Source organism: Aureobasidium melanogenum (assembly GCF_000721775.1).
Source record: "Aureobasidium melanogenum CBS 110374 unplaced genomic scaffold scaffold_6, whole genome shotgun sequence".
NCBI lineage: Eukaryota > Fungi > Ascomycota > Dothideomycetes > Dothideales > Saccotheciaceae > Aureobasidium > Aureobasidium melanogenum.
The window spans coordinates 703841-718803 of NW_024470058.1; the positions used below are offsets into that span (position 1 = coordinate 703841).

At 49.9% G+C, this 14963-nt stretch overlaps 6 protein-coding genes across 6 annotated transcripts; 1 reads left to right on the forward strand and 5 right to left on the reverse strand.

Moving 5' to 3' along the window:
* Positions 1–733: 733 nt before the first annotated feature.
* M437DRAFT_83256 (uncharacterized protein) lies at positions 734–1999 on the reverse strand (the record flags this gene model as incomplete). Its single annotated transcript, XM_041027899.1, has 1 exon — positions 734–1999. One exon carries the CDS (start codon positions 1997–1999, stop codon positions 734–736), a length of 1266 nt encoding a protein of 421 aa, XP_040881342.1.
* A 542-nt stretch (positions 2000–2541) lies between these two features.
* On the reverse strand, positions 2542–5205 carry M437DRAFT_45341 (phosphotyrosine-specific Ptp2-like protein; the record flags this gene model as incomplete). The annotated part of the gene is made up of 2 exons (XM_041021074.1): positions 2542–3426; positions 3481–5205. The coding sequence occupies 2 exons, from the start codon at positions 5203–5205 to the stop codon at positions 2542–2544; spliced, it is 2610 nt and encodes an 869-aa protein (XP_040881343.1).
* Positions 5206–6731: 1526 nt separating this feature from the next.
* M437DRAFT_64866 (proteasome regulatory particle subunit RPT6) lies at positions 6732–7957 on the reverse strand (the record flags this gene model as incomplete). Its single annotated transcript, XM_041024496.1, has 2 exons — positions 6732–7666; positions 7723–7957. The coding sequence occupies 2 exons, from the start codon at positions 7955–7957 to the stop codon at positions 6732–6734; spliced, it is 1170 nt and encodes a 389-aa protein (XP_040881344.1).
* Positions 7958–8236: 279 nt separating this feature from the next.
* On the reverse strand, positions 8237–9791 carry M437DRAFT_44830 (cytosine-purine permease; the record flags this gene model as incomplete). The annotated part of the gene is made up of 2 exons (XM_041020976.1): positions 8237–9500; positions 9556–9791. The coding sequence occupies 2 exons, from the start codon at positions 9789–9791 to the stop codon at positions 8237–8239; spliced, it is 1500 nt and encodes a 499-aa protein (XP_040881345.1).
* Positions 9792–10424: 633 nt separating this feature from the next.
* M437DRAFT_74152 (uncharacterized protein) lies at positions 10425–11465 on the reverse strand (the record flags this gene model as incomplete). Its single annotated transcript, XM_041026184.1, has 3 exons — positions 10425–10654; positions 10705–11333; positions 11389–11465. 3 exons carry the CDS (start codon positions 11463–11465, stop codon positions 10425–10427), a joined length of 936 nt encoding a protein of 311 aa, XP_040881346.1.
* A 1695-nt stretch (positions 11466–13160) lies between these two features.
* On the forward strand, positions 13161–14911 carry M437DRAFT_45368 (permease of the major facilitator superfamily; the record flags this gene model as incomplete). Its single annotated transcript, XM_041021077.1, has 3 exons — positions 13161–13227; positions 13281–13437; positions 13489–14911. The coding sequence occupies 3 exons, from the start codon at positions 13161–13163 to the stop codon at positions 14909–14911; spliced, it is 1647 nt and encodes a 548-aa protein (XP_040881347.1).
* Positions 14912–14963: the final 52 nt, after the last annotated feature.

A 14963-nucleotide genomic window follows, 5' to 3' on the forward strand; every position in this document is an offset into this window, starting at 1 on the left:
TCGACAATGAGGATTGATCATGCACTACATCATCGTGTATTCTAGAACCTACTTTGATGTTGAGTCACTTGGTGTTATTCAGAGCTTCGGTCAAAAGCTCTTATTTAGTGTCCAGCTTCTTGAAAAGTCCTTGTACAAGAGCAGCTTCCCGAGCAACACCTTCAATATCTGTTCCAGAGTCCTCGTGTTTTTATCGACATGCCATGCGCCCAGGCTGATTGAGTCCAAACAGGTTCCCAGAACAGGATGTGCAGTCAGTTGGACCAGGCCCTACAGACTGTAGGGGGGAACGATAAGCCGGCGATGAGCAAAAGACATTCCAAATGGTCGTGTTGCTGCGATGTTCAGCCATTTGCTGACGAACCGCAAGTTGGCTAAGTTATCTGGGTGGGCTAGGTTTGCGATGATGTCCCATATCTCGTGAGGGAGAACTAGTGTGCAGTTCATCTCGGGTGCATCTGCAGTGCCAGTAGCCATTTGCATGTGCTGAATAAGCTATAGCGAAAGGATATCTTGCAAGTTGAGATAGGTCCAAGAATTTTGAATTTGTTCGAGGGAGGAGAGCTGTTTTTGAGAACTCTGGATAGAGTTCGAGCCCTGCCCCCAAACATCAATATAGACCAACATCCCTGAGCATGACTGTTCTGAACGTCAATGGGTATCCACTTCGGAGGACTGTTGGTGAAAGTGTCGTTTCCAGATATAGTTGAAGCTGAGAGTGCCTCCAGAGAGATCAAGGCACCTGGTCGTCGAGTTGCTCCTCATCGTCAGCTCCAGTTCGTCCCATCTTTGCATTCGTTGCTCGAACAGATTTGACCAGATCTTCAATAATAGTAGTCACTTCCGCCGAACTGTCACCCTTGACTTCCTCTCCAACGATTGAGATCAAGCTGTGTTTATTCTCGTAATTGAGGTCAACGATGACCAATGTCTCCAAAGCCAGGCCATGTCCAATAGTCGTAAGCAAATTAATGCCATCTTGAATCTCATCATCATAAAAGATACAAGACGAGACACTCAGATGTCGCAAACTCTTTGCATGTGCTCTCAAGAGACCAAATACCGAAGTATCGATTGAGCAATGCTCGAGTGATATTTTCTCAAAGTGTTGGTGGTATATGGCATTGATAAGCGAACCATAGGTTCCCTGGTCCAACTGTGGAATTTCCGTGCCTTCGTATTCTTCTATCGATATAAACTTCAGATACAAGCTTTTGTCTTGATCATGGATTCTGAGGGTGTGTGATCCGGTTGTACCGTTGCGTTCTGTAAGTGTTACGGTCAGGTTCAAGCCAGATCGGAACTCGCCTGAGTTGGATACTAAGAGGTTCTTGAGTAGCTGTTGTAGTCCCGGATGTCTGGTTATTGCTTGTCGGGCAAGTGAGTTCCACTGAAGATCGACTGAGATCCCACGTATAGGACATGCGGAGCTATCATGCGCCTTGACCAGGGCTATAAGAGTTTGTGCTGCTCTTGAATCGCCATATTCAAGAAGGTTGACCGAGCCATAGAGCTCATCATAGCCATAACCACGGCGAAGAGACGTCTCTCCAGGGCCCACGGAGACCACATCTTCAAACAACCCAATCATAGGCACAACACCATGTCTGTGGAGATTTGCCAAAGCCTTAGTGAGGAGAACTATATGCAACCCAGTGACCTCGAACGGGAACTGTGTAAGCGCTGCAGTGTTCGCTTGACTGGCTTCCAGACGAGGTTGGGTATTCACGAAATATTTCTTCATTCGGTATGTACCGAGTTCGATCGATTGAACACAAGGACCTAGGATTGGATGCGCCGTCAAGTCAAAAAGCCCCTGCAAGCTGTAAGGCGATATTATGAAACGTGGATGTTGAAGTTTTGCGAGGCCAAACAACTTGGTTGATATGTCGTGCCATTGCTTACTGACGAGGCGTAAGCTGGCTAGGTCATCAAGATGGGCGGCAGCGGCAATCAAATGGATAACTTCAGGTGGAAGCGACGAAATACTCGTCGCCATCACGGCGATGTATTTGTTTCGATGTCTTCTCAAGTTGATAGTCTTGCAGATGTGAAAGTCGTCACCAGTCTAAGGTACCATTCACGCCAAGACGGCGGCTTTGGGCCAATACAAATGTTCCTTTCCCTCGCAAGGTGGACCTTTTGTGTTCAAGCATGCTGATGGACAGCGATAACCAGAACTCTCAATAAAAGCACGATGAAAACAGAGCAGGAACAGGATTATGTTTTGGTTGAGAAGCATTCACCCTGAAAGATCAATACACTCTACTCCTATCATATATGCTCTGCCCTATGCAAACATTGTATCGCATGTTTAAGCCATTTCTCAGCCCTCCAAAGAGAATAAAAAAACAAACAAGCCAATTGCAAAGAAGAAGAAAAAAAAAAGAAGAGAAGAAGAATTTGTTGCCCAGTGCGTTTGCATCGCATGCATTGTGTTTCATTGCCTAGAATGCCCGTCTCTTAATCAAATATATCCTTCCCCTCTTCCGCGTCCCACAATATCATTGCATCCATAGTCGTACAAAGAGTTTTAGACGTCTAGTCTTCAGACTCTTGCTCAACAAGCCATTCCATCACACTCTCGTAGCAGAGCACGAACTGGCGCAGACTCTGCACCATACTGATTCTTTGCTTGCGGAACTCTTCGACTGTCTTTTCGATCAAGTCTTGGTTCTCATCATCCACCCACTTGCCATCGACCTCGTCTTCTTCTTCTGACGACGGTACTTGGGCAGTGGATGATGCAAAGAAGGGGCTGCTGTCCTTCATCTGAACCGAGCTTCGGCGCTCGTCGAGGTGCATGGGTGAGCTGTCGCGAATATGTCTTCTTCGTGATGACCTTTGTCGCTTGAGCATATCAATGACCGTCGCTACCGTGCAGAAGGTGCCCGTACGTCCACAACCAGCACTGCAGTGCACAACGATTGGTGGTGCCTCTGGAGGATCCGGCTCTGACAGACTGGAATGCGTTGTGCTGCGAACAACGGCCTCACACTGTTCCACTAGTCCCAAAAGATGTGCTGGGTGTGCTGGTGCACCAAAGTCGGGCCAGCTCGAGTATTGAAGTTGTGTAATCTCGCGCATACGTTCGAATGGGTAGCCTTCGTGGCGAAGTGCCAATTTACGGACAATGACGTATGGTTGATCGTCCTTTGATGCGCTCTCGGAAGTAGTTGTATCGATGCGAGCGAGGATTGCACCATCAGTAGACTTTCTTGCACCAACCGAAGGACGTTGCTGACGATGCCTCTTGATCTTTGCCGGGTCCAATGAAGCACGCTTCTCGGAGAGAAACTCGAGACGAATAGGGCCATACTGCTTGTCTGACCAGTAGTTGTGTGCTTTGACTTGACCGCCTTCCTTCTCCGCAGTAAGCATAACAATGACCCTAGTTTCTTGCTGCCAAATCACATTCCAGAAGTCCTGGTTGCAGAGTCAGATATTGTATAAATGTGTAACGTGGAGAATTGAACTTACAGCAAAGGTAGCAGGAATAGGTCCCTGGGTGGCGATGTAGCGCTTGTGCGAACGCTTTGAGGAGATGTAGTTGGCGTTGAAGTAGTCGCAACCATGCGAAGGGACATCCTGCAGCTTGACACGAGAATGTTCGAAGGGCCAGATGTTGTTGTATCTGTTCTTCGAACCCTTCTCAATACCAGCGATCTGAATCGATGATTTCGGCATGGACTGCGTAGGTGAACCATACGAGACCTTTCCTGAGAGCGCCTCTTGCATACGCTTTTGTTCTCTCTTCTCGATTTGCAAGAACTTCTCGGACACGCGAGCACCCTTGTCTTTCTCGTCAGATGCTGACTGTAGCCAGGGAGGGAAGTGGTCTTGAATCTCCTTTGACAAGTGTGCAGGGCGCTTGATTTCCATCTGGCCAACACCACCAATAAGATCCATGTTCTGTCTGATGTTTCCGAAGAATGGGTTGGCGGCGTTCTTCTCGACAGGCATAGGACAACCTCCAATGACAGGTGCAATCTCGGGACCTGTCATGTCCAGCTTCATCCCCATGGGAGCACCGGCACGGCCTGACTGGCCACCTGCTCTTTCAATATGCGAAGGGTGCTTCTTGGCGAACTCGGCAAAGCCACCCTTGAGAATATAACATTTGCCTTCCACTCCTTCGCTATCAAACTTCTTAATCGTATTAACACAAGAAGTGGCGTCCTTGAGTTGGAATGAGGCTGAATCGTAAACAATAATGTATTTGCTGCTTTTCCAGTTTTCGAACTTTCGGCGTTGATCGGCATTGTCCTTAAATGTCTCGGCCAGTTTGCTTACATTGAAAGAGGGGCGTTTCAGAAGGGTGGTAGGGATGCACAGGTTGAGGGCTCCTCTGAGGTGGGCACTAGCATATTGTGTTGAGACACGCAAATCCAGTATCAACATCTCCTCGGCAGCGGAGTCGAGCAAATTACAGAGATGTTGAGGAGTGATGAAGGAGTCAGAGTCGTTCAATGGGCCGGCCACAGGAACAGTCTCGGCTCTGGGCTTGAACTGGGGTTGAGGAGGGAGGTTGAGGTTGAAAGGCATGTTTAGCCTGGGCTGGCTGCTCGGGCGCTCAGGAGCATTGCGCAGACCGTCTGGAAAAGACGAATCATTAGAAAGATGTCTTTTTGGGGAGCGGCCTTGGTACGCGGATTCGGGATCGAGATTGAAGTCATTACCTGCACCTGAGATGGAGCCCGAGGGAGCACGTCCACCTGATATTGAGCCGGAGGGAGCACGGCCTGACGGCGGCATCTGTCTCTGCTCGGTCGTGGGCTTTGGGCTGGCCGAGATGTTGATGTTGTTGAAGAAGCTGTTGTTGTTTGTATTTGTGTTAGAGCTGTTGCTGCCTCCAGAGGGCAGTGCAGGCTTCTTGAAGTCAAAGTCATGCAGGGAGCCCAGATTGAAGCCGACGCTCTCGGATTGACGTCGGAAAGCATCGAAGTCGGGATTCTGGTCGACAGGGATGACGGTAGGTGAGAAGGCAGCGGTAGACCTCACTGCCGACGAAGGGGGACTCCAATTCTTCCTCGTATGGCGATTTGACTCCGAGTCGTAGGATTCGTCCTGGGCAGTGAAGCCAAAGTAGTTTGGACTAGGCGTGCGCACATGGCCACGATGGGGTTGTGGTGATTGAAGCAAGGGACCCATATTGTGCGCGCTGGTAGATGGCGGACGAGCGCCGGGGGTTTTTGCCGCAGACATGATGCTGCGTGTGCGCGGCTGATGAGTCTCTGGGGTAGGAGGCTTTTTTCTTTCGTGACTGTGAGTTGCGACAGGTGTTCAAAGGACCAGAGACGGAGCGGCAGATGGTGAGTTGGCGGGATGAGATGGGGCTAGGCGGCGAGAGCTCTGATAGCAGCAGCAGAATGCATCTGTAAGAGGTCGAGCGACGGATGTCGTTGTCCACAGGCTCGGTTGGTGCGTGGGTCTCGAAGACCTACCTAGACATCAATGCCCGTGCCCAGGCCCAAATTCTCTACGTCATAAAACCAACCGCCCCAATAATAATCCCTCTCAGCCTTTGCCCTGCTGCATCGCATCAAACTGCTTCTTCTCATGTGCCCGTCCTCGAAAGCTCTAGTCCAGTCATCACGTCTTATTCAACCTCGAAAAGCCTCTGACTTTGAACACAATATCTCTCGTTTTGGTCTGCAAAAATACAGTAAAGCCAACAAACATGATCCCTGGACCCTGACGTCTCGACTCGTAGAACAAAGGCACAGAAAAACCGGGTCCACGTGCCTCTTGAGTCTTTATGGTAAGTATCTGGTCGATTGACGGCGAGAATACGAGATAGGGTCAAAAGATGTGCAAAAAGATCTTCCCCAATAATACATGTTCGGTACCATGTCCTTCTGCCTCCCCCACTTCAACTACTCTTACATGATCGCCCCCTGTCGCTGGCAAATCTTCACGCCTTGTGTTATCGTTCTCCTCTTTTTCGCGAGCGAATTATCGTGCTTTGTCGAACGATAAAACACGCTCTGGACCTTTTTGAAGCTTGATCCAGACCCTGCCACATATTTGCAAGCATCCCGTGCCAAGTTCAGCTTTGCTTACCTCACCCTTGTTCCGGCTTCGGACAATGTAGGTTATTTGGGATTCTACACCGTCACATGACCTTGTCTCGGATGCTGCTGGCTCCTGAGCAACAAAACCAGTCCATGCCCGTTTGTAAGCATCATGAGAGTTACTGCTTAATGGCTCGCGCCTTGCCTACCAACTTTGTCCTGGGTTTCCATGAGGCGTGACGGACGGACTCGTGCCCGCGGACGGGTAAATGCTGGCTCAGCCTCAAATTGAATACGACAAACGGTCTTCGTCATGTTCAATGTGACCGTTCTGATTTCGCCTGCCTTGGAATAACAATAGCATTGCTGTGGCTGTGATTACAAAATGTGAGGCGTACTGCTTGCTCTTGAGCTTGTCGTCGTCAGCATCTATTTGTGGCAACGTTCAAGTTGGCGGCGATAGAACCCGAGCGGTGCGAGTATCATGTCGTTTACATGTTTAGAATCGTAGAATCTCGCGCATGCTTTGATGTCACGTTGACATGCATGCAAGAATCAAGTTAGAATGGTTCGTCAAGTTTGATTGGTGGCCACTGCTGCTTTCTATGGTACAGATTCCACGCCATGCTTCCTCTTGAATTACTAGAGCCCAAAACTCCATACTCCACTGTTGCACCTTGGCCGCAGTTCCATCGTTGCATGCGTTGTATATCCCATCTACTTCCATAGCTTGGTGAGCGAGACTTGTTGGTCGTTGTGTCTGTTAAGGACCTTTGCGGTTGCAAGATCAAAGTCCTCCTGAGTAACGTGAACTCTTCTTTCTCTGAGGGCGAACATGCCGGCTTCTGTGCACACACCCTTGAGCTCAGCACCCGAGCATCCGTTCATCTTCTCGGCGACCTTTGTGAGATTAATGCCTCTGGTCAGATTCATGGAGCGACTGTGAATGCGAAGAATGTCGGCACGAGCCTCAACAGTCGGTGGAGGGAACTCAATCTTTCTGTCGATACGACCGGGTCTGAGGAGGGCGGGATCCAGAATGTCGAGACGGTTGGTGGCCATAATGATCTTGATGTTCTTGGTGGGCTCGAAACCATCGAGCTGGTTGAGCAGTTCCAGCATGGTGCGCTGGACTTCACTGTCTCCGCCACTAGAGCCCTCGACACGCGAGGAACCAATACTGTCGATCTCGTCCATGAAGATGATACTGGGAGCGTGCTCTCGTGCCATGACGAAAAGCTCACGCACCATTCGTGAACCCTCTCCAATGTACTTTTGCACCAACTCGGAACCAGAAACTCTGATAAACTTGCAGTCGGTATGATGGGCCACAGCTCTTGCCAACAATGTCTTTCCTGTTCCAGGAGGGCCGTACAAAAGGACACCCTTAGGTTGTGCGATACCGAGCGATTCGAAAAGTTCGGGGTGCTTGAGACCGAGCTCAATGACCTCCTTGATTTGCTTGATCTGCTCGTCCAGACCACCAATCATGTCGTAGGTACTGTCAGGAACCTTCTCGACCATCATGAGTGAGACGAGAGGGTCGACGGATGAGGGAAGCATGGATGAGAGCTTGTATGAGTCGGAGAGGAGGGTGACACGCTTGCCGGCGGTGAGTTTGGACATGTCGATATCGTCGGCAACATCAACGACTGGCGCGGAGAGTCAGTAGGGCACATAACATGATGGCGATCTTGTTTCGACGTACCGTATTTGCCTTCGGGATGCACCTTGACCAGGACCTTCTTTGTGCTCATGACCTTGACAACCTCACCCACGTAGGAGCCAGGCTGCTGAAGCAAGCCCAGCTCCTCGCGCAGCAGGCGCACTCTTGAGTTGTAGTCGTTTCTTTGCGCTTCCAATCTGCGGAGGACGGCTTGACGCTGAATGATCTCGAGCTTCATGCTCTCGATCTTGTTGTGAAAGAAGGTGTCGAGCGCCATGTTGGGCGATCGAATGATGTGAAGCGCTGGTAAGATGCAGGAACTAGATGGAGAAGTGTCGACCAGCGAGTGAGGGCGAGTTGCGATGGTTGATGGCGTTGTTGGTAGAGATGGCCACACTCCACGCTGCTCATGACGATGGAAGCACGGAGGTCGGAGCTCGCAAAGCATAACTTATGCAACACTTATACTGTCTACACAACTTCAGGATACTGGCCACAGGGATCAAGAAATATGTACATCTCTTCAGAATAATTTACTATTCTACAGATCTAATGTCTATACACGCTTCTGTATCCTGATTTCTAGGTATCGAAGTGGCACGTATAGCAATGCTGTAACCACAAAGGCCAGCTCAAACCCAATGTCACCAGTCGTCTTCGCAATAGGTCCTGTATACCACACCTGCGCCATTGAAGGGATGACTAAAGCAAAAGACAAAGCACTAGCTCCCAATGCAGCAATGCCACTAGGCAGCATATTGGCCTTGTTCCACTTCTCATGAGAATAGGCCGAGCAATCCGATTTTCTGAACCAAGCATGCTCGATAACCACGACAGCCACGAACGCAGAAGACCAGTAGCCAATAACACCAATGAAGTTCTCGAGGTTGTTGAAGAAGCTGGTGGCCGCGCGAATGGCGACCGGAATCACAATGGCTGTAATGACGATGGCGAACAAGAAGCGAGGAACTCTAACCATCCAGGGCAGCAGAAGTTGGAAGTTGAGCGTAATGCTGTACATGGTCGCTGCGATGTTTCCAAGCAATGAGAAGGCGAGAAGGACGACAACGAATTTGCCAAAGCCGCCTGCAGGTTCAAGCATGGCTGCTAGCACTCCACCAACTGAGGTCGAATCATAGCCTGCTTGCCAGGAGGGCACATTGGGGCATGCACCTCCAATGGCAGCGCCCAGAACCAGCAAGGGTACTGTAGGTAAGAACAGACCGCTGTACGTGTAAAAGAAGACCTTGGCACTGGACGCCTCAGGAACCATGTAGACGGCAAAATCTCCAGCCAGCGCCGCCCAAGGGATGAGGAAACCAGCGATAAGTGCAGCGAACGAAAGGACAGTAGATGCTTCCGGAGCCGGATACACAGCCTGGTTGCTCAGATGCTTACCGCCGGTTCCAGTAGCAATAATGATGGCGACTAGAGCAGGAATCCAGGCAAAACGCTCGTAGCGATGCAAAATCTTGAAACCACAGAAGCAGACCAACATCGCTAGGATGGCGATGACCACAATACCAACATCAGGTGTCAGATGACCATGGGTGATGGCAGACAGAGATTCACCACCAACGACACTGTCGATCACACAGAAGCCGGTGAGAGTCGCAAGGTTGAGAATGACAGGTACTGAGACAAGGTAATATCCAAACGAGAACCTTGCTTGAATCATCTGTCGCATACCAGTCTTGGGGCCCAGCGTTGCCAGATACGCAACTGGCACCGTGCATAATATACTAAAGAAAAGGATAACCAGAGAAGAATCTCTGAGTCCAATTCCATAGCCTAGCGGTCCAGTCATACCAGTAACAATTCTTGATCCTAGTCAGCCATATGTGCATACTCTTGTGACCCATAACAAGGACTTACGGTAGCAGATTGACACTCATAGTGAGCCATAAAGTGAAGATTCCATGAACTCTTGTATTTGTTCGCTCTGACATGGGAATAGGGACAATGCCTCCAGTTTCCACTCCCAGCGATGCAAACTTTTTCAGTGACCATGATTGAGCAACTTCAACATCTGCATCCTTTCCAGGTCCAGGGAGTCCTTTTTCTTCATCCAAGACATTGGCATTGGGTTCCTTGGAGGTGGGGTCGCTCATGGTAAAAATCCAAGTCTTAAGGAAGAGGTGAACAAGCGAAACCAAGAGCACTTGAGGAATGTTACGGTGTGAAAGAGACTCCCAGTGAATATTCACAGAAAAGATGAGGCCCGAGTCGTTTCTTTTGCAGCGATCTAGACCATGTTATATGGATATGACTCTTTTTCTCCAGGTTTTGACATCTTTATTCGTAAGTGTTGCCACTTTTAGCCAGAACTAGAATTTTTTTGCCGTTGAGCGCTTTCGAGGCGTCGAACCATTTTTTCTTCATTTAATTTATGACTGACATCGCAGAATAACCTTTGGGTTGATGGGAATTTTCATAGCATATGAAACTCAGCGAAGCATGCAATCTGACTCCCTCCCTCCCTGCCTACTAGCGGTCATGCTTACAAACTGAATGGTATCGGCATGCGTTAAGATATGAGGATCACTCTAAGACGACCATAGGACGTAATCATATTTAGGATATAATTGAAGACTGTTTTTCATTCATAGCATAAAGTCGTTGACGGTGCGCGATAACACACGCTGGTATCAATCACCATTACCAAAAGAGCAAGCAAGTAAACACCTGTGCCTCGTCCAAGCCAAATTTTTGTTCTGTATCGGGGTCCATCAGGATCTCAGCATTCAAGAAGCCTTAGGGCAGTTGTTGCAGGTGCACTGGCCGGGAGGGCAAGGGCAGGAACCCTCAGCACCGCCGCAGTTGCACTTGGTCTTTCTGGGCTCCTCCGAGACGACCTTCATGTCAGCAGACTCAGCGGTAACACCGGAGGACTTCTCGGAGTTCTTGGCACATCCCGAGCATGCGCAGTGTCCGGGAGCGCAAGGGCATGAGCCAGCGTCGCTAGCGCAGGAGCCTGTGCAATGTTAGTAATGCGCAGGAAGCTCTGATTGAGGTAGAACATACACTTGGTCTTGCCCTCTCCAACGGAGTGAACATCGTTCTTGCCAGACTTGAGGTTGGCAAGGTGGCGGGCCTCGTTGTGGACATCAAGAACCTGCTTGCTGCCCTGGTTGTAGAAGTCTCTGAGCTTTTGGCCAGTAGGAGTGCCCATGGCCTTCTCGAAGTAGGAGCTCAGGCCAGACCAGGCAGCAACGCCCTTGTCAGTGACACCGTACTTCTGGTCGATACCCTGGGCCTTTGCGGAAGCCTGATACTTGGCATCGAACTGCTGGAGAGTGGAGGTGAAGCGGGCGCTGACACCGTGCTGCTGGTCAAGAGCAAGAGCGCGCTCGATGGCCTTGTCGCTGATGGCGTAGCCATGGGCAAGGTACTCGGCGACAATGCGAGAGCGGGGCTTGTCTTCTTGCGAAAGGTGCTCAGAAGACTCCTCGTCGGCAGCAGAGAGTTTGCCGCCAGCGAGCTGGTCGAGAGAGGCGGTAGTGGTGACGTGAACCTGGTTGTGACCGAGCTGGGTGTTGTCGAGGAGAAGAGCAGTCTTGGCTGCAGACTCCTTTTCGAAGGTGACGGAAGCAGACTTGACGCTGTCGGCGGCGTTTGACTCGGGGGTGACGGAGATGTTTGAGATCTTGCCGCTGTGGATGATGGGTTAGTCAATGATGGTTGTTTCGGTTGAAGGACACAACTCACCAGAAAGAGAAGAAGTCGCGGACTTCCTTCTCAGAGGTCTGAGCGGAGATGTTCTGGACGCTGACGGTAGTCGACATGATGTGTTAGGTGTTGGTTATGAGTTGTGTGGTTGAGATGGGATTGAGATGTACTCAAGAAAGATGTGTGGTGAAGAGGGTTTTGGTGAGTTCATACCCCTCAGCGACGGCTGTGGCACTTGCACCCTACGTCATACGCCGCCTGCGCCACACTTCTTCCACCCTCCCCGTGTGCTAAACCCAGTCTACAGTGTAGCTATGGGAACGCACAATACCTTCATGAAAAATCTTGTTTCTACAGAGGGAACACCGTCAGAAGCTATTTCTATGGTCAGACGCAACTTCGAATCGCAACTGTGCATTTCGACAGCTTACAAGAAGCCTTGCACCTTGGACGGAGAAGGGGTGCTCAGTTGGAGAACTTTCTTTCAGCTTGCATGTGATAGCGGTATTCCCATCTTAACTCTTCCCTGTGCTCTCGAGCTGCCAACTTACGGATAAGGTTTCCGCTGAGATATGTCACCACACCAAGCCATGTACTGGTAAGAAGCTTCGTACTGGTTCTGTCTGAGGCCTTCTCCAGGCGAAGACGCCGCTCTGGAGCTTTCTTTTTCCAATTGACCTCAACATACGATGCCTCCTTATGTCAATTGTCATTCATCTCAATCTCTTTCTCACTGGCCGTCTCCACCTCGTATCCACATCAGCTTCATGTGCGAACATTCGATTATTCGAATTTGTCGAGTCATATATCGAATATCTTCCTCAGCGGATGAATCGCTATGATCCCCACAGCCTGGCTGTTCTCAACAGCCTTCCCTTGTTCTTCGACGGTAAGATTCGTGTTTGTTGTTACAATCAGCGAACGGTCAACCCTGCGCCGGGCTGGCCCTCTATCGTGCAGAAAACAGTCCGTGGTGGTCAGAAAAAAATTGGGTTTAATTGCCGGCACAGAATCTGACTGAGAAATGTTTCCATGGAATAATAAGACATAGCCAACAGTGATGCAGTTCAGGCAGCAGAGCGACCTTCAACATTTTCCCAACTGCAGAATGATATCGAACAGCGATGAGACACAGAGCCATCGTATTGGTTGCCTTCCAACCACTCACGCGACATAATCAACCAACTTGACGTTCCCCGCGTCCACATAGCCGTAACCAAGCTATCCCAATTTTGGGAATGAGCGGATCAATCACAAGACGCGCACAACGCCTTTGCCCGGCTTTCCCTAACGATTATTTTACGATCATCAATGATGCGTGCGATAATAATTCGCTCATAGCAGACGGATCATCGATACTTATCTACAGAATCGTATACTGGTGTTCGTACAGAGCTTTTGGATGAGGGTGTTGAATCTCTGAGGATTCTGATTCTTCTCGATAGATGAGGCGAGACGGGGAGTGGAAATGAAGCATCAAGTAACGGAAACTCGCCTCCGCAAAACCATACCTTCTTGAGGCGAAATCGCTGCTTAGCGCGGCGCGTTTCTGTCCGAAGATAGCGTTGAGCCAATCAAAGCTTTTTATTTTCGACTCGGATCAGCGCTACATAAAGATCTTTCTCCTTTGCCGACATCTCTCTCACATCGCCTTCTTCCAAATCCTCGTCGGCGACAACATTTCTATACAGTCTGCTGTCAGCCGAGGGCGGACCCTTAGACGTGCACTTTAAATCAGAAGAGTATCTTTTCAAACAAGCTCAGTATCCTGTTCGAAGCCTCCAGAACACCGTGAGACATTATCCGACCTCATGTCTCCTCCTCAGAGACAACGCCGCGATTTTAACAAGTTCCCTACTACTCAGCTCTTCTTCTTGGGTGAGTCTTTCGCTTGTTTTGGTCTCGATAAGCCAGATCTGACATTTTTGCAGCTCTTGTCCGAGTCGCTGAGCCGATCGCCCTCACTTCTATCTTTCCCTATGCCTGGAAACTCGTGCTCGACTTCAATGTAACTGATCGCGCAAATGCGTCCTTCTATGCCGGCTTGCTGATCTCAGCCTTTGCTTTGGCTGAATCTTTGACAGGATTGTGAGTGCTGATTCGAAAGTTTCGTTACATCGCACACTAACAATTTTGCAGGTATTGGGGAGGTCTCTCGGACCGCATCGGGCGCAAGCCTGTTTTGCTCCTGGGAAGTGCAGGCACTATGCTGTCCCTCCTTTTGGTCGGAATTTCCACTAATTTCTGGATGGCTCTGGCTGGAAGAGCAATTGGAGGTTTCCTCAATGGCAACATCGGTGTCATTCAAACAATGGTCGGAGAGCTCACTGTTAACCCCAAGCACGAGCCTCGCGCATACTCAGTCATGCCTTTCGTCTGGTCTATTGGCACAATCATTGGCCCTTCGATTGGTGGAATCTTCTCAGCTCCTGCCGATAACTTCCCTGATGTTTTTTCACCTCACGGAATCTTCGCCAAGTTCCCTTACCTGCTTCCAAACTTGATTTGCGCAGCATTGATGCTGTTCTCAATTATTTGCGGATTCTTCTTTCTTGAGGAAACTCACCCTGACATGCAACCCTGGAGTACTGTTGACGATCTCCAGCACACTGAAGCCGAAACTCCACTTTTCGCTGCTCAGGCCGGAACAACCACAGCTGCAGTCGACTTGCGCAATGAGTCTTATGGTACCTTCAACAAGGTTGTCCAAGACCAGGAATGGAACGTCATGCCCGACGGAACGGATGCGCCAAAGGAAGCAGAGCCTCAGGATCAAGTTGTCTTTACTAAGCGTGTGGTTATGTTGATTATTGCTCTCGGCATCTTCACATACCACAGCATGTCCTACGATCACCTCCTGCCCATCTTTTTCCAGGACTCGCGTGTGGAGAGCAGAGTTCATGGAAGCAAGCTAAGTTCAATGGCAGGCGGTCTCGGATTGACAATTCAAGATGTAGGCGTCGTCATGTCCGTGAACGGCATCATCGCACTCGGCGTCCAAGCAATTGTTTTCCCTCTGGCTGCAGCTTGGCTGGGCGTTTGGAAGTTGTTCATCGTCACCACTATCTTGCACCCTCTTGCTTACATTATTGTGCCTTATTTGGTGCTTCTCCCCGAAGAGTGGCTTTACCCCGGCATCTACGCTTGCCTCACCGTTCGCAATATCTTTGCCATTCTCGTTTACCCAGTCATCCTTATCTTGCTGAAGGAAGCTTCTCCTGCGCCCTCCTGTCTGGGTAAGATTAACGGATTGGCAGCTAGCACTGGCGCGGCCTGCCGCACTCTGGCTTCTCCTATCGCAGGTATTCTCTACGGTATCGGCATCGACATTGATTTCACAGCTCTTGCATGGTGGGTCAGCGGTGGTGTTGCTATTGTCGGTGCTATCCAGGTCTTCTTCATCAACCGCAAGAAGAGCAGTGAATGGCATCAAGTGCGCGCTCGTGCTCCCTGCCGTTTCATGCCTCCCGAAGAACACAGACAGGATATTGTTCACATTGTCGTCCAGGACGAGGAAGAGCAGGAAGTCGAGGCCAACGAGCAGCAGAGACTGTTGGCATAAAAGAACCGAAATTACTAACCATGATTGAAGAAAGAAGAGACATAAAAGACAT